Genomic DNA, 18,426 nt, shown 5'->3' on the forward strand with positions numbered 1-18,426 from the left:
TGCCTGGCAGTCAGTAACTGTGCTGAGAGCACTATTTTGTATGATTTGCAGCTTTTTTTATATCTGCTTTCAGGACTGAAGACCAGGTGTAAGAGACATAATTCAAAATGGAGCACATAAACTGTCTGTAAAGATTGCTGCAGTTGAACTGTTTGTAGATGTTAAGCAATTCTTTTTCTTGCTTAAATCTGGAGTCAGTTTGCTGAGAACATTTTCTGTGTGTTATTTTCGTGTTGATGCTATTGGTGTAGGGAGTAAATGTTGAGTGTCATACATGATGCCAAGAATGAGTGATGTTTTGTTAAGTAGATATGTTTGTCCATTCAGTGTAACTGGAGGGTGTGGGCTGGATTCTTGTTTGCCTGGGGTTAAAAAGAGTGAATGAAGACTTCTGTGGAGAAGCAAACATCCTGTTCCATCCATGTAAAGCAGTGCAGCATGTCTGTAGGAGCTATTATGGTGTCAGGATAGTGTATGTCACTGAGGTCCCTCTAAATATGAAAGACTTTCATGTTGTAGTTTGCAAGATGCAATGGGAAACTGTATATGAAGAGAATGAAGAGTGTTGAATAAAGAAATACTCCTTAGGGAACTCTTTTGCTGAATTTAAGTGCTTTTGAGGTGAAACCATAGTGCCATCCATGATTTTGGCTAACCACTGTTTGTCATTGTTGTGGAGTGTGGTGTCAAGTATGTTTTGTGTGAGGATATGTCACAGGACTGTCAAATGCTCTAGTGATGTATATTACCACTTATAATGACCAGACCTGTGGTTGGCTGAGGCCCTCTAGGATATATCTGAAGTCTGTGTGTAGCATAGTTGTAGAGTGTTTAGACATGAAGCCGTGTGGTGTGGATGAGAAAGAGCTTCTTTTTTCAATCTGCTGTGAATCAGTTTTCCACAAAGTCTGGATACTAACGATAGGAATGATACAGGGCAGTAAGAGGATGGGAGCTGGGTGGTTTGGAGAATTTCTAGTTGGTATCTTGGCAAGTTTCCTATTGTTAAGGATTTTGTTGTGGTGCCAGTAGTAGTTGAAGATATCTTTAAGTGCTTGGATTGCAAAAAGGATAAAGTGCTTTATGTGAATGTTTGATATGTTGCTAAGGCCTGTAGCAGGAGAATTCTTTAAGGCCTTACTTAACAGCACTGCTTGTATCAGTGGGTTGGTGAGCAGCTGATTTTAAAAGGATTTTGTGTAGGTTGATTTTCCTCTTAAGTGTGAGGTTGATTTGTGGCTGATCTCTGAGCAGTGTCTCAAGAGTATGTTTAAGTGTTCCTTGGGAAAAGGAATTTCACTGAAATAGGTTGGGACTGGTTCGTGAGTGGGGGTTGGATTGGTATGATAAGTACAGATTTACTTTAACATGTGATACTGTTGAGTTTCAATGATTTGGTTGAAGATTGTGTTATCTAGAATTTGAATTTTTTTCTCTGATGTCTGTCACAATGAGTGGTTTTGTCTCAGGTGATTTCATTTTTCATTCTTATGAGGTGTGTAACCTGTAGTGAGAAGTTTAGGTTATATTTCTTCTTATACCCTTCTGGTAAGTGTTTTATGCCGGCTTGATTGGAGATGCTGATAAACAGTGAGACTGCATGATTTAGGGGTGGGAAATCACCTATACTGAAGATATGAGGCTTTATTCCATGTACTATACGAAGGTGGCCAGTCCACTTTCCTGTAGTTTGTGTAAATCTTTTAGGTGGATGCGTGGGTTGGGTGGGTCAGATTCACAAGGCAACTAAGATGGAGGTCACTAGAGTGTATTATACAGAAATTCAGCCATTCTATTAAATGTTGCAAGGAAGCTGGACCAAGGACTTTGCTACTGATGTACTCTAAGCTTCCTGCAGAACTGTGGATATATTAATAACAGATGGACAGAGTGATTACTGCAGAGCATCCCTCCCTTCAACCAGGACCTTATCATTAACCTGCTCCCAGTGCCATTCAAAAGCTGGTTCATATTTGTGCTAGGCAACTACTTTCTCATTATTTGCCTAAAATGGAGAGTCCACTGAACTAAATTTTAATCTCACAGAAGCTGAAATACTGTGATCCTTTTTGACACAATAAAATCTACAAAATTAATAACATGCAGTTAGTAACCCCCAAAAAGAATGTTAACCCAAATGAATTGCCAGTATAACAAAGCATCATGAATAAAATGCCTGTAGCCAAACTAAGATAAGTTATAATTGACTTTGTACCTCCTCAATGTTAAACCTGCGGTAGTGGAATATAGTATCACAACTGGGTCTCCATCCACCAAAAATAGTCTGAAGGTCAAGCGGTCGACCACCTGGATATGCTATTGTCACATCAAGAAGGTATTTGATCCGGTCACTGCTATCTGTAAGATATAGAAAAAATATCTTGGTCACATCTTTCAAGAAAGTTCATAATTCAAACACTAAGTGTTTACAGTAACACTGATTACATACTAAATCACAGAATACAGCTTCATAACAGATGAATCACTCGAGATTTCAAAAAGAAAATTGGCCTTGCTATAAGACTAGCTTCACAGTAACACTTTATTTATATATTTTTTTATTATACTTTGTCGCTGTCTCCCGCGTTTGCGAGGTAGCGCAAGGAAACAGACGAAAGAATTGGCCCAACCCCCCCCATACACATGTATATACATACGTCCACACACGCAAATATACATACCTACACAGCTTTCCATGGTTTACCCTAGACGCTTCACATGCCTTGATTCAATCAACTGACAGCACGTCAACCCCGGTATACCACATCGCTCCAATTCACTCTATTTCTTGCCCTCCTTTCACCCTCCTGCATGTTCAGGCCCCGATCACACAAAATCTTTTTCACTCCATCTTTCCACCTCCAATTTGGTCTCCCTCTTCTCCTCGTTCCCTCCACCTCCGACACATATATCCTCTTGGTCAATCTTTCCTCACTCATTCTCTCCATGTGCCCAAACCACTTCAAAACACCCTCTTCTGCTCTCTCAACCACGCTCTTTTTATTTCCACGCATCTCTCTTACCCTTACGTTACTCACTCGATCAAACCACCTCACACCACACATTGTCCTCAAACATCTCATTTCCAGCACATCCATCCTCCTGCGCACAACTCTATCCATAGCCCACGCCTCACAACCATACAACATTGTTGGAACCACTATTCCTTCAAACATACCCATTTTTGCTTTCCGAGATAATGTTCTCGACTTCCACACATTCTTCAAGGCCCCCAGAATTTTCGCCCCCTCCCCCACCCTATGATTCACTTCCGCTTTCATGGTTCCATCCGCTGCCAGATCCACTCCCAGATATCTAAAACACTTCACTTCCTCCAGTTTTTTTCCATTCAAACTCACCTCCCAATTGACTTGACCCTCAACCCTACTGTACCTAATAACCTTGCTCTTATTCACATTTACTCTTAACTTTCTTCTTCCACACACTTTACCAAACTCAGTCACCAGCTTCTGCAGTTTCTCACATGAATCAGCCACCAGCGCTGTATCATCAGCGAACAACAACTGACTCACTTCCCAAGCTCTCTCATCCCCAACAGACTTCATACTTGCCCCTCTTTCCAAAACTCTTGCATTTACCTCCCTAACAACCCCATCCATAAACAAATTAAACAACCATGGAGACATCACACACGCCTGCCGCAAACCTACATTCACTGAGAACCAATCACTTTCCTCTCTTCCTACACGTACACATGCCTTACATCCTCAATAAAAACTTTTCACTGCTTCTAACAACTTGCCTCCCACACCATATATTCTTAATACCTTCCACAGAGCATCTCTATCAACTCTATCATATGCCTTCTCCAGATCTATAAATGCTACATACAAATCCATTTGCTTTTCTAAGTATTTCTCACATACAGTAACACTTATTATATACTAAATCACAGAATACAGCTTAATAACAGATGAATCACTCGAGATTTCAAAAAGAAAATTGGCCTTGCTATAAGACTAGCTTCTATGCCTTAACAAGGATAACCAACAGATATAGGAACTATGACTAGTCTTCCCCTTTAATTCTAACCTATCAATATCTGGTAAAAACTACCTGTATAATATGGTAATGCCATCCCATGTTAACTTACCATTCTAATCAATGCAATTTCCAGAATATATAACTTAACCAACATTATATGATAAACGGCATCAATTAGTAAAGAACAGACTCTTGTCTGTCCTCTGACAGTTTTGTATTTCCACCTCTTAATGAACATAATTGGTTTTACTGTAACATCCACTCTTTCTTGGAAACCAAACATTACAGGAATAGCAAAGTCTGCCTCTAAACTGGGTGTCCTAATTAGATGCCAAAACTTCTTTTCTTCTGAACAGCTGCTCTGTTTATACAAGGGATTGATTTGTCCTTGTGTGGTATACATCTCTCACATTTGGGGTGGTTCTAGCTCTGCACCCTCGCTTGACAGAGTTGAGTCAAAAGTGGTCCGCCTTATAAACTGTCCCAGGCTAACTTCCACACTTGTCCCTCTTGCCTTACGCCACAGTGATGGTTCACTTTCCCTCTTCTATGGGTATCATTTTGGTTTTTGCTCCCAAGAGCTGGCTGCTTGTGTGCCTACACCACTACCTAGACCAAGCAATATTCAGCAAGCTGCTCCATCACATGATTATTGTGCGGCTATCAGTAACTCAATGGTGGGCCATTTTGATACCTGCTTCTTTCCCTACACATTGAAGCTTTGGAACTCTCTACCTTCTCTTGTCTTTCCCAATAACTATGACCTGGCAAATTTCAAAAGACAGGTTTTTCACTTTCCCAAAATTTGTAAATACTTTCCCATGGCTTTTCCCATTCTTTTCCCATTTCATTATTCTCTATATTTCAATTCGGGCTCAGCCTTGATGTGGACTTTTGTTCATGAATAGAACTTTGAACATAAAAAGAAAAAACCCTACAATCTGCCAGTTAACCCTACCCACCTTTACCAAAGGCTTTACTTTCATGGCACACTAGCAGTTAACTCCTCATCTGAAATGTCTAAACCTGAGAGACAAAACAGTCATTCCCAGGGTGCATAAGATGGTAGCTTTGTCTCATCTGCTTCTTCATGGCTAGGTACTTAAATTTTAGTCTCTTAAAACAAAATCTACTTTATATCTCTTGAACAACCAAGAAGACACAAAACAACAGTAGGCTTCTAAATCTAAACTACATCAGAGCACTTAATACCTCTCAATCTCAGATATATCAGAGCACCACATACCTAAAACTGAAATATATTTATATTTATTTTATACTGCTTTGTCGCTGTCTCCCGCGTTAGCGAGGTAGCGCAAGGACACAGACGAAAGAATGGCCCAACCCACCCACATACACATGTATATACATACACGTCCATACACACAAATATACATACCTATACATTTCAACGTATACATATATATATACACACACACAGACATATACATATATACACACGTACATAATTCATACTGTTTGCCTATATTCATTCCCATCGCCACCTCGCCACACATGAAATAACAACCCCCTCCCCCCTCATGTGTGCAAGGTAGCGCTAGGAAAAGACAACAAAGGCCCCATTCACTCACACTCAGTCTCTAGTTGTCATGTAATAATGCACCGAAACCATAGCTCCCTTTCCACATCCAGGCCACACAGAACTTTCCATGGTTTACCCCAAACGCTTCACATGCCCTGCTTCAATCCATTGACAGCACGTTGACCCCAGTATACCACATCGTTCCAATTCACTCTATTCCTTGCATGCCTTTCACCCTCCTGCATGTTCAGGCCCCGATCACTCAAAATCTTTTTCACTCCATCTTTCCACCTCCAATTTGGTCTCCCACTTCTCCTTGTTCCCTCCACCTCTGACACATATATCCTCTTGGTCAATCTTTCCTCACTCATTCTCTCCATGTCACCAAACCATTTCAAAACACCCTCTTCTGCTCTCTCAACCACACTCTTTTTATTACCACGCATCTCTCTTACCCTTACATTATTTACTCAATTAAACCACCTCACACCACATATTGTCCTCAAACATCTCATTTCCAACACATCCACCCTCCTCCGCACAGCTCTATCCATAGCCCACGCCTTGCAACCATATAACATTGTTGGAACCACTATTCCTTCAAACATACCCATTTTTGCTTTCCGAGATAATGTTCTCGACTTCCAAACATTCTTCAAGGCTCCCAGAATTTTCACCCCCTCCCCCACCCTATGATTCACTTTCGCTTCCATGTTTCCATCCGCTGCCAAATCCACTCCCCAGATATCTAAAACACTTCACTTCCTCCAGTTTTTCTCCATTCAAACTTACCTCCCAATTGACTTGACCCTCACCCCTACTATACCTAATAACCTTGCTCTTATTCACACTTACTCTCAGCTTTCTTCCTTCACACACTTTACCAAACTCAGTCACCAGCTTCTTCAGTTTCTCAGATGAATCAGCCACCAGCGCTGTATCATCAGCGAACAACAACTGACTCACTTCCCAAGCTCTCTCATCCACAACAGACTGCATACTTGCCCCTCTTTCCAAAACTCTTGCATTCACCTCTCTAACTACCCCATCCATAGACAAATTAAACCATGGAGACATCACACACCCCTACCGCAAACCTACATTCACTGAGAACCAATCACTTTCCTCTCTTCCTACACGTACACATGCCTTACATCCTCGATAAAAACTTTTCACTGCTTCTAACAACTTGCCTCCCACACCATAAATTCTTAATACCTTCCACAGAGCATCTCTATCAACTCTATCATATGCCTTCTCCAAATCCATAAATGCTACATACAAATCCATTTAATTTTCTAAGTATTTCTCACATACATTCTGAAACCACATTGCTCTTCCCCAATCTGATGCTCTGTACATGCCTTCACCCTCTCAATCAATACCCTCCCATATAATTTACCAGGAATACTCAACAAGCTTATACCTCTGTGATTTGAGCACTCACTTTTATCCCCTTTGCCTTTGTACAATGGCACACTATGCAAGCATTCCGCCAATCCTCAGGCACCTCACCATGAGTCATACATACATTAAATAACCTTACCAAACAGTCAACAATACAATCACCCCATTTTTTAATAAATTCCACTGCAATACCATCCAAACCTGCTGCCTTGCCAGCTTTCATCTTCCACAAAGCTTTTACTACCTCTTCTCTGTTTACCAAATCATTTTCCCTAACCCTCTCACTTTGCACACTACCTCGACCAAAACACCCTATATCTGCCACTCTATCATCAAACACATTCAACAAACCTTCAAAATACTCACTCCATCTCCTTCTCACATCACCACTACTTGTTATCACCTCCCCATTAGCCCCCTTCACTGAAGTTCCCATTTGTTCCCTCGTCTTACACACTATATTTAACTCCTTCCAAAACATCTTTTTATTCTCCCTAAAATTTAACGATACTCTCTCACCCCAACTCTCATTGCCCTGAAATTTGTCAACTATAATTTTCCATGCAGGGAACAAATTATTTCCCAGTAAGGAAACAAGCTCAAATGAAGCAATGTGGTTGGAAACACACACTGGATACTTCTTAACCATTATCACCATTTAAGATTAAACATAACTCAAAGTTCTCTTGATCTTCCCCAACTGCTGAAGTTTTTGAAAAATGATGTCCTAACAAGTAACTCTTCTAATCAGGAGAACCTACAAACCAAAATGCTTGGAAGTCTATCAAAAGGCAACATTTCTAAAGTCCCCTGAATACATTCCAGTAAAATTCTGGGCATTAAGTATCACATACTCTCCTTGATAAAAGACATTAACAGCAAACAATTCTTCCAATGACCAACTTAAAATCTGGGTTCAATTTTCATTATCTACAACTTAATATATGTCAAAAAATATATAATGCTTTGTCTATCCTAAACTTTCTCAAAGAATGAATATAGATCACTTATTCTTCTATACAAAGTTATTGATTATGTAATACTATTTTGAGTTAAAGCTTTCTAGTTTCTTCTGGGATGAGTTGCCCAATGGTAAAATACTGATCTTTAAAAATAATTCTCCAATGGCAAGAAATATTGTGTACATTAACTGAGGTACTAGAGAAACATCAATTTTCAGTATGAATTTTACATGTTCCCTAAAATGTTTAAAAGGTAGAAAGATTAAAATTTTTCGACTAAAAAAATATGTAGCATGAGTCTCATGAGTTAGAAATGTGTAAGTCACATGTATGATACAGTAGACCCCATAGACTCATAATCTCTGTATATTCTATGCACTTTGATAAAACTATCAATCTATCATCATTAAAACCTTTTCTAGTTTCATGGGGTTTAGCATGGCATTAATCTGGTACATACAGCAAACAAAATCACAGACATACTTCATACCTAGTGTTAATGTGAAACAAGGATTTGACTAACTTATCTTCAGCCAAATGTTCTATCTTTTTTTAATGTTGAAGGCTCCAGTCAAGGACAAAAGTCCACATCAATGCCAAACTTTAATTGAAATACAGAAAGAACTATGAAAAGTAAAACAAAACAAAAGTAAAAGTAATACATTTTTTTTGGAGGAAATGAAAAACTTGTCTTTCAAAATGTGCCATGTCATAGTTACTGGGAAAGACACGAGAAAGTAGACACTTCCAGAGATTTGAGGTGTAAGAAAAGAAGCACTTATCAAAATGGCCCACCCTTGAGTTGCCAATGGCCAAACATTCATGTGATGCGACAAGCTTGCTTAGTATTGCATTGTCTATTTAGTGGAGGGGGCACACAAGCAGCCAACTTGCGTGAGGAGAGGGAAATGAATCAACAGGCGGCGTAGGGCAAGATGGTCAAGTTTGGAGGTTAGCGTGGGACAGTTTATAAGTACTTGGCTAATCCATCCTAAGACTTATCCATATGTTTTTCTAGTGATCTGTTCACACCAAATATCCTTTGTAAATCTTAATTCTTCACTCTATCTATCCTTATAATTCCAACTGTACAACAAAGAGTACACTACCCATCTTTAATGATATATTTCACCTATCCTGACCAGTATAAACTTGGATTTCACTTTTATAAATCACAGCTGAGACAGGCATTTCTTTGCTGAACTATATCTAGGACACTTCATGTATTTTTCATTTACCATATCTTTCACTGCATCACTTACAATTAAAGCTTTCTGAATTTCTAAAGCTCTAATTCTTCACCAAGAAGACTGATATACACTCTGATAATCCTATCCCTTACAAAAACTAGTCACACTGTTATCACATTTACTTTTAGCAACCTCTACCTAACACAATTCAATTCCTCCAAATTCTCTCCATTCAGACTTACACCCTCTCCTAACCTGTTTGTCTCCTCTACTAAATATGATAAAGTTGCTTTTATTCACATTTGCTTTCAACTTCCTCCTTTCACACACTCTCCCAGATTCTGTCACCTACTTCTAAAGTTTCTCATTTGAATCTGCTACAAGTGCTGTGCCACCACTAAACAATGAATGACTCACTTTCCACACTCCCTCACCCCTTACATACGGCATACTTACCCCTTTCTACAAGACCCTTGCATTTCCCTTTATCACCATCCCAACCACAAACAAATTAAACAGCCACTGTGACATCACACACCCCTGCCACAGACCAACCTTCACCTGGAACCACTCGCTCTCCTCTATTCCTACTCATATATGGACCTTTCATCTTGATAAAAACTTCAAACTGCTTCTAGTAGCTTTCTTTCCACACCACATCCTTGTATGACCCTCCACAAGGTATCTCTATCAACTCTAACATGTGCTTTCTCCACATCCATAAATGCCACACATAAAGCCTTCTTTTTCACTTACTTAAGCATTTCTCTCACACGTTCTTCAATGCATACATCTAATCCAGAACATCCTCCACCACTCCTGAAACAACACTGTTCCTTCACCCTTATATTCCTTCACCCTCTAGATCACCACTCTCCCATACAACTTACCATATACACTCAACAATGTTTCCTGGCACTATCTCGATTAAGTGGGAAACAGTGATCAAGAATAAAAAATATAACAATACATGTAGGAGATCTGATTGAGTAAGTAATGAAAGGGTAAGAGAGATGTGTGGTAATAAAAAGTGTGTGGTTGAGAGAGCAAAATAAGGTGTGTTGAAATGGTTTGAAATTATGGAGAGAATGAGTGAGGAAAGGTTAACAAAGAGGATATATTTGTCAGAGGTGGAGGGAACAAGAAGCAGGAGACCAAACTGAAGGTGGAATGATGGAGAGAAAAAGATTTTGAGCAATCAAGGCCTGAACATACAGGAGGGTGAGAGGCGTGGAAGGGATAAAACGAATTGGAATGATGTGGTATACCAGGGTCGATGTGCTGTCAATGGACTCAACCAGGGAATGTGGAAGGCAGTTGGGGAGTTTTGAGATTGGTAATATGATGGCAAGTTTCCAGTTGTTGGGGATTTTGTTTTGTAACCAGGAGTAGCTGAAGATATCTGTAAGTGCTTGGATTGCAAATGGGCTATGGTGTTTTAAATGAAAATTCGATAAGTTGTTAGGACATTGCAGTTGTTTTTGGGTGAACTTTGAGAAGGACTTCATGACTTTTCTGTTTTGGGGTTTGGTTGGTTGTGGTGTGGCTTGCATTAGTAGCTGGGGTATAATGGCTGAGGTATCATCCCCAATGGCAAAAATAAAGTGACTTAAATATTTGGGTTTGACCACTGGTCCAACACAGCAGTAAAGAACACCTCAAAGGCTGAATTCTGCATGGGAGCAGGAAGATGTTGGCTCTTTTGGGGCAGGAAGGCAGGTGCTAGGCATGATTCAAATTGAGGCATATTGTTGGGGGATGTAAGCTCCTTTCTATGTCCCTAGAGCTGGATGTCCCACATCTTCTTGCTCTCAGTAACACCTCATGACAGTGGGGTCCATCTGATACACTGTATTATCATTACAAAGACTTTTGCCTACTTTCATAAACACTCACATGTGGCAAAATGCACTCTTACCATCATGACGAACTGCTGCAGCATTGTCCATAATGACTTTTAATGCACCAACACGGGGAAGAGCAACATTCTCCAGCATAGGAAGGTTGTTTTTCTGGGCATATTTTTGACTTGCAGGTTTGCGGTTCCTGAGAAATCCGCCTTCAGGGAAGAGCACCAGCCACTTGCGCTTACGTGGTATATAGAATTTTTGAAGGTGATTCCCAAGATCAAGTAGTGATGCCTCTCTGTGTTCTTTTCCCTGTAAGAAAGGGTAATTAAAGTTACCAACATCCAAATCTGCATTTAGCACATTCCTTTATGCAAGTTTACTTCAGATGTTTCATATAATACTCTCTTTAAACCTGAAATCCATTAATATTTTGATGCATCCATCTAAATTACAATCACTCATAACAACTTATTTGTTTTTCCTTAGCTGCAATTTCCTATACTGGTTGCTGCAAGCATAATTCTCCTATAGATATTATTACCAAGGGACATCTCAACACGAGACATACACTGAACAACAGAAACATCTCAAAAACTGCTTTTGCACACTTGACAATCACTAGTTTTCATGTGGCTGTACTTCATTAAATATAGTAATCAAATAAAACATGACTGTAAGTCTATGCCAAGGAAGTGGACATCTCTATCTATCAATCTGTCTCTCTGATACCCATTCCCTTCCATCAAGAGGGAGACCACGGCAAAAGAATTTCCACTTATCCGTCCGTACGTGCCTCCCTCACATACACCATTCCAAACAATCTTCCACTAATTCCCTCCCTCCAGTACTCTTCCACTCTATTTCCCTATATCTGAGGGGGTCTTCTTCTCACACCAACCCCTTTAATTGCACTATCACACACTATCCTTGTAAACTCCTCATCTTGCACTCTTTCTACTAACCACTTCAAACTATCACATTTCACCCACTCTACAATTCATTCCCTGTGAATTCCATACAATACCACATCTGTCATACATCCCCTCATTTTTTTTTTCTTCATTCTTTTCTTTTCTTTTAAACTATTTGCCATTTCCCGCGTTGGCGAGGTAGCGTTAAGAACAGAGGACTGGGCCTTTTTTGGAATATCCTCACCTGGCCCCCTCTGTTCCTTCTTTTGGAAAATTAAAAAAAAAAAAAACGAGAGGGGAGGATTTCCAGCCCCCCGCTCCCTCCCCTTTTAGTCGCCTTCTACGACACGCAGGGAATACGTGGGAAGTATTCTTAATCCCCTATCCCTTCATTCTATCTAGTCATAATACATGTTCCTCTCAAAAAGCTCATTTCCACAGCCTGAAGTCCTGACCTTTGTGACTCATTCCATGTCCCCTGTGTTTTGGATATTGGGGGAGAAAGACTAAAATTGGTGAGAAAATTCATATATTCAGGAGCTATCTTGGTTAAGTATGATGAGATGAAAGGAGGCAGTGCAGGATAGAAGAGTCATTGGGTCCCATTACAGAATAATGAGGGCTAGAGGTGTAAAAAACAATAAAAAAAATGTTATTCCAATGTTTTATTTAGCATACTTCCCATGTATTCCTCACGTTTTGTACAAGGCGAATAAAGGGGGTAGAAGGGGGGGGGGCTGGAAACTCTACCCTTCTTCTACTTCAATTTCTAAAAGGGGAAACAGAATGAGTCAAGCAGGGAGTACTCATCCTCCTCAAAGGCTCAGATTGGGGTGTGTGAATGTGTGCGGATGTAAGCAAGATGAAGAAAAGGAGAGATAGATAGCATGTTTGAGGGAAGAAACCTGGATGTTCTGGCTCTAAGTGAAATGAAGCTCAAGGATAAAGGGGAAGAATGGTTTGGAAAAGTCTTGGGAGTAAAGCCAGGGGTTGGTGAGGAGTCAATAGCTAAAGAAGCAGGAGTTGTGGGAGTGTGTGACAGTGTAAAAGGGTAAATTCTAGATTGATGTGGGTAAAACTGAAAGCAAATGGAGAGAGATGGGTGATTATTGGTACTTATGCAGCTGGTCATGAGAAGAAAGATCATGAGGCAAGTGTTTTGGGAGCAGCTGAGTGAGAGTGTCAACAGCTTTGGACCACAAGACTGGGTATTAGTGATGGTTGATTTAAATGTGAAGGTAAGTAATGTGGCAGTTGAGGGTATAATTGGTGTACATGGGGTATTCAGTGTTGTGAATGGAAAATGATTTGGTAAACAGAGAAGAGGTAGTAAAAGCTTTGCGGAAGATGAAAGCCGGCAAGGCAGCAGGTTTGGATGGTATTGCAGTGGAATTTATTAAGAAAGGGGGTGACTGTATTGTTGACTGGTTGGTAAGGTTATTTAATGTATGTATGACTCATGGTGAGGTGCCTGAGGATTGGCGGAATGCGTGCATAGTGCCATTGTACAAAGGCAAAGGGGATAAGAGTGAGTGCTCAAATTACAGAGGTATAAGTTTGTTGAGTATTCCTGGTAAATTATATGGGAGGGTATTGATTGAGAGGGTGAAGGCATGTACAGAGCATCAGATTGGGGAAGAGCAGTGTGGTTTCAGAAGTGGTAGAGGATGTGTGGATCAGGTGTTTGCTTTGAAGAATGTATGTGAGAAATACTTAGAAAAGCAAATGGATTTGTATGTAGCATTTATGGATCTGGAGAAGGCATATGATAGAGTTGATAGAGATGCTCTGTGGAAGGTATTAAGAATATATGGTGTGGGAGGCAAGTTGTTAGAAGCAGTGAAAAGTTTTTATCGAGGATGTAAGGCATGTGTACGTGTAGGAAGAGAGGAAAGTGATTGGTTCTCAGTGAATGTAGGTTTGCGGCAGGGGTGTGTGATGTCTCCATGGTTGTTTAATTTGTTTATGGATGGGGTTGTAAGGGAGGTAAATGCAAGAGTCCTGGAAAGAGGGGCAAGTATGAAGTCTGTTGGGGATGAGAGAGCTTGGGAAGTGAGTCAGTTGTTGTTCGCTGATGATACAGCGCTGGTGGCTGATTCATGTGAGAAACTGCAGAAGCTGGTGACTGAGTTTGGTAAAGTGTGTGGAAGAAGAAAGTTGAGAGTAAATGTGAATAAGAGCAAGGTTATTAGGTACAGTAGGGGTGAGGGTCAAGTCAATTGGGAGGTGAGTTTGAATGGAGAAAAACTGGAGGAAGTGAAGTGTTTTAGATATCTGGGAGTGGATCTGTCAGCGGATGGAACCATGGAAGCGGAAGTGGATCATAGGGTGGGGGAGGGGGCGAAAATTTTGGGAGCCTTGAAAAATGTGTGGAAGTCGAGAACATTATCTCGGAAAGCAAAAATGGGTATGTTTGAGGGAATAGTGGTTCCAACAATGTTGTATGGTTGCGAGGCGTGGGCTATGGATAGAGATGTGCGCAGGAGGATGGATGTGCTGGAAATGAGATGTTTGAGGACAATGTGTGGTGTGAGGTGGTTTGATCGAGTAAGTAACGTAAGGGTAAGAGAGATGTGTGGAAATAAAAAGAGCGTGGTTGAGAGAGCAGAAGAGGGTGTTTTGAAATGGTTTGGGCACATGGAGAGAATGAGTGAGGAGAGATTGACCAAGAGGATATATGTGTCGGAGGTGGAGGGAACGAGGAGAAGAGGGAGACCAAATTTTAGGTGGAAAGATGGAGTGAAAAAGATTTTGTGTGATCGGGGCCTGAACATGCAGGAGGGTGAAAGGAGGGCAAGAAATAGAGTGAATTGGTGTCATGTGGTATACAGGGGTTGACGTGCTGTCAGTGGATTGAAGCAAGGCATGTGAAGCGTCTGGGGTAAACCATGGAAAGCTGTGTAGGTATGTATATTTGCGTGTGTGGACGTGTGTATGTACATGTGTATGGGGGGGGTTGGGCCATTTCTTTCGTCTGTTTCCTTGCGCTACCTCGCAAACGCGGGAGACAGCGACAAAGTATAAAAAAAAAAAAAAAAAAAAAAAAAAAAGAATGGAAATGGTGAGGCGATTGTGGATTTGTGTGGGGAAAAAAGACTGGTAATTGGGAATATCTGGTTTAAAAAGAGAGATATACATAAATATACATATGTGAGAAGGAGAGATGGTCAAAGGACTACAAGTTAACTGATAGGCATGTAAAAGAGAAACTTTTGGGTGTTAATATACTGAAAGGGACAGCTGGTGGGATGTCTGAGCATTATCTTATGGAGGCAAAAGTAAATATTTGTAGAGATTTTCAAAAAAGGAGAGAGTGGTGAGAGTATGTAAGCTTGGAAAGGAGACCTGTGTGAAGAAGTACAAGGAGAGGTTGGTGTAGAATGGCAAAAGGTGAGAGCAAATGATGTGAGGGGAGTGGGTGAGGAATGGATGTATTTGAAGAAGCACTGATGGCATGTGCAAAAGATGCATGTGCCATGAGAAAGGTGGGAGGCGGGAAGATTAGAGAGGGTAGTGAGTGGTAAGATGAAGAAGCAAAGTTGTCAGAGAAATAGAAAAGAGAGGTGTTTGGGCAAGACTTACAAGGAAGGAGTGCAAATGATTGGGAGATGTATAAAAGAAAGCAGCAGGAGGTCAAGAGAAAGGTAAAAAAGAGAAAGGTAAAAAGGGTTGAAAAAGAGGGCAAAAAGAGAGTTGGGTGAGAGAGTATCATTGAATTTTAGGGAGAATAAAAAGATATTGTATTTCAACTCTTTAAAAGGGGAAACAGAACAAGGATTCACGCGGGGAGTGCTCATCCTCTTTGAAGGCTCAGATTGGGGTATCTTAAATGTGTATGGATGTAACCAAGATGAGAAAAAAGGAGAGATAGGTAGTATGTTTGAGGAAAGTAACCTGAATATTTTGGCTCTGCGTGAAACGAAGCTCAAGGGTAAAGGGGAAGAGTGGTTTGGGAATGTTTTGGGAGTAAAGTCAGGGATTGGTGAGAGGACAAGAGCAAAGGAAGGAGTAGCACTACTCCTGAAACAGGAGTTGTGGGAGTATGTGATAGAGTGTAAGAAAGTAAACTCTAGATTGATATGGGTAAAACTGAAAGTGGATGGAGTGATTATTGGTGCCTATGCACCTGGTCGTGAGAAGAAAGATCATAAGAGGCAAGTGTTTTGGGAGCAGCTGAGTGAGTGTGTTAGCAGTTTTGATGCATGAGACCAGGTTATAGTGATGGGTGATTTGAATGCAAAGGTGAGTAATGTGGCAGTTGAGGGAATAATTGGTGTACATAGGATGTTCATTGCTGTAAATGGAAATGGTGAAGAGCTTGTTGATTTGTGTGCTGAAAAAGGACTAGTGACTGGGAATACCTGATTTAAAAAGAGATATACATAAGTATACATATGTAAGTAGGAGAGATAGCCAGAGAGCGTTACTGGATTACATGTTAATTGATAGGCGTGTGAAAGAGAGAGTTTTGGATGTTAATGTGCTTAGATGGGCAACTGGAGGGATGTCTGATCAATATCTTGAGGAGGAGAAGGTGAAGATTTGTAGAGGTTTTCAGAAAAGAAGAGAGAATGATGAGGTGAAGAGAGTGGTGAGAGTAAGTGAGCTTGGGAAGGAGACTTGTGTGAGCAAGTACCAGGAGAGACTGAGTGCAGAATGGAAAAAGGTGAGAGCAAAGGATGTAAGGGGAGTGGGGAAGGAATGGGATGTATTTAGGGAAGCAGTGATGGCTTGTGTAAAAGATGCCTGTGGCATGAGAAGTGGTTGGTGGGCAGATCAGAAATGGTAGTGAACGGTGGGATGAAGAAGTAAGATTATTAATAAAAGAGAAGAGAGAGGCATTTGGACGAGTTTAGCAGGGAAACAGTGCAAATGACTGGGAGATGTATAAAAGAAAGAGGCAGGAGGTCAAGAGAAAGGTGCAAGAGGTGAAAAAGAGGGCAAATGAGAGTTGGGGTGAGAGAGTATCATTAAATTATAGGGAGAATAAAAAGTTGTTTTGGAAGGAGGTAAATAAAGTGTGTAAGGCAAGAGAACAAATGGGAATGTTGGTGAAGGAGGCTAGTGGGGAGGTAATAACAAGTAATGGTGATGTGAGAAGGAGATGGAGTGAGCATTTTGAAGGTTTGTTGAATGTATTAGATGACAGAAAGGCAGATACAGGGTGTTTTGATCAAGGTGGTGTGCGAAGTGAGAGGGTTAAGGAGAATGATTTGGTAAACAGAGAAAAGGTAGTAAAAGCTTTGTGGAAGATGAAAGCCAGCAAGGCAGCGGGTTTGGATGGTATTGCAGCGGAATTTATCAAAAAAGGGGGTGACTGTGTTGTTGACTAGTTGGTAAGGATATTCAATGTATGTATGACTCATGGTGAGATGCCTGAGGATTGGCAGAACGCATGCATAGTGCCATTGTACAAAGGCAAAGGGGATAAAGGTGAGTGTTCAAATTACAGAGGTATAAGTTTGTTGAGTATTCCTCGGAAATTATATGGGAGGGTATCGATTGAGAGGAAGGCATGTCCGAAGCATCAGCTTGGGGAAGAGCAGTGTGGTTTCAGAAGTGGTAGAGGATGTGTAGATCAGGTGTTTGCTTTGAAGAATGTATGTGAGAAATACTTTGAAAAACAAATGGATTTGTATGTAGCATTTATGGATCTGGAGAAGGCATATGGTAGAGTTGATAGAGATGCTCTGTGGAAGGTATTAAGAGTATGTGGTGTCAGAGTCAAGTTGCTGGAAGCAATGAAAAGTTTTTATCGAGGATGTAAGGCATGTGTACGAGTAAGAAGAGAGGAAAGTGATTTGTTCTTAGTGAATGTTGGTTTGTGGAAGGGGTGAATGATGTCTCCATGGTTGTTTAATTTGTTTATGGATAGGGTTGTTAGGGAGGTGAATGCAAGAGTTTTGGAAAGAGGGGCAAGTATATAGTCTATTGAGGATGAAAGAGCTTGGGAAGTGAGTCAGCTGTTGTTCGCTGATGATACGGCACTGGAGGCTAAATTCCCTGAGAAACTGCAGAAGCTGGTGAATGAGTTTGGTAAAGTGTGTGAAAGAAGAAAGCTGAGAATAAATGTGAATAAGAGCAAGGTTATTAAGTACAGTAGGGTTGAGGGACAAGTCAATTGGGAGGTAAGTTTGAATGGAGAAAAACTGGAGGAAGGGAAGTGTTTTAGATATCTGGGAGTGGATTTGGCAGCGGATGGAACCATGGAAGCGGAAGTGAATCACAGGGTGGGAGATTGCTCAAAATCTTTTTCACTCCATCCTGCCACCTTCAATTTGGTCTCCCACTTCTCCTCGTTCCCTCCACCTCTGACACATAGATCCTCTTAGTCAATCTTCCCTCACTCATTCTCTCCATGCGACCAAACCATTTCAAAACACCCTCTTCTGCTCTCTCAACCACACTCTCTTTATTGCCAAACATCTCTCTTACCCTTTCACTACTTACTCCATCGAACCACCTCACACCACATATTGTCCTCAAGCATCTCATTTCCAACACATCCACCCTCCTCCGCACAACTCTATCTGTAGCCCACGCCTCGAAAACCATATA

The 18,426-nt window shown here is 40.8% G+C and overlaps 1 protein-coding gene across 5 annotated transcripts in view; it reads right to left on the reverse strand.

The window, feature by feature from the left end:
- The window catches only part of LOC139747321 (acyl-CoA:lysophosphatidylglycerol acyltransferase 1-like), a 104,916-nt gene that overhangs the window by 15,422 nt on the left and 71,068 nt on the right, over positions 1-18,426 (reverse strand). For all 5 annotated transcript variants that reach the window (XM_071659497.1, XM_071659494.1, XM_071659495.1 and 2 more), the window contains 2 exons: positions 11,026-11,266; positions 2,216-2,358 (listed from right to left, as the gene is read on the reverse strand). In XM_071659497.1, the coding sequence (XP_071515598.1) occupies positions 2,216-2,358; positions 11,026-11,266 (384 nt within the window). The remainder of the gene's footprint in view (positions 1-2,215; positions 2,359-11,025; positions 11,267-18,426) is intronic.

This window comes from Panulirus ornatus, chromosome 68 (assembly GCF_036320965.1).
Source record: "Panulirus ornatus isolate Po-2019 chromosome 68, ASM3632096v1, whole genome shotgun sequence".
In the NCBI taxonomy this organism is placed as follows: Eukaryota; Metazoa; Arthropoda; class Malacostraca; order Decapoda; family Palinuridae; genus Panulirus; species Panulirus ornatus.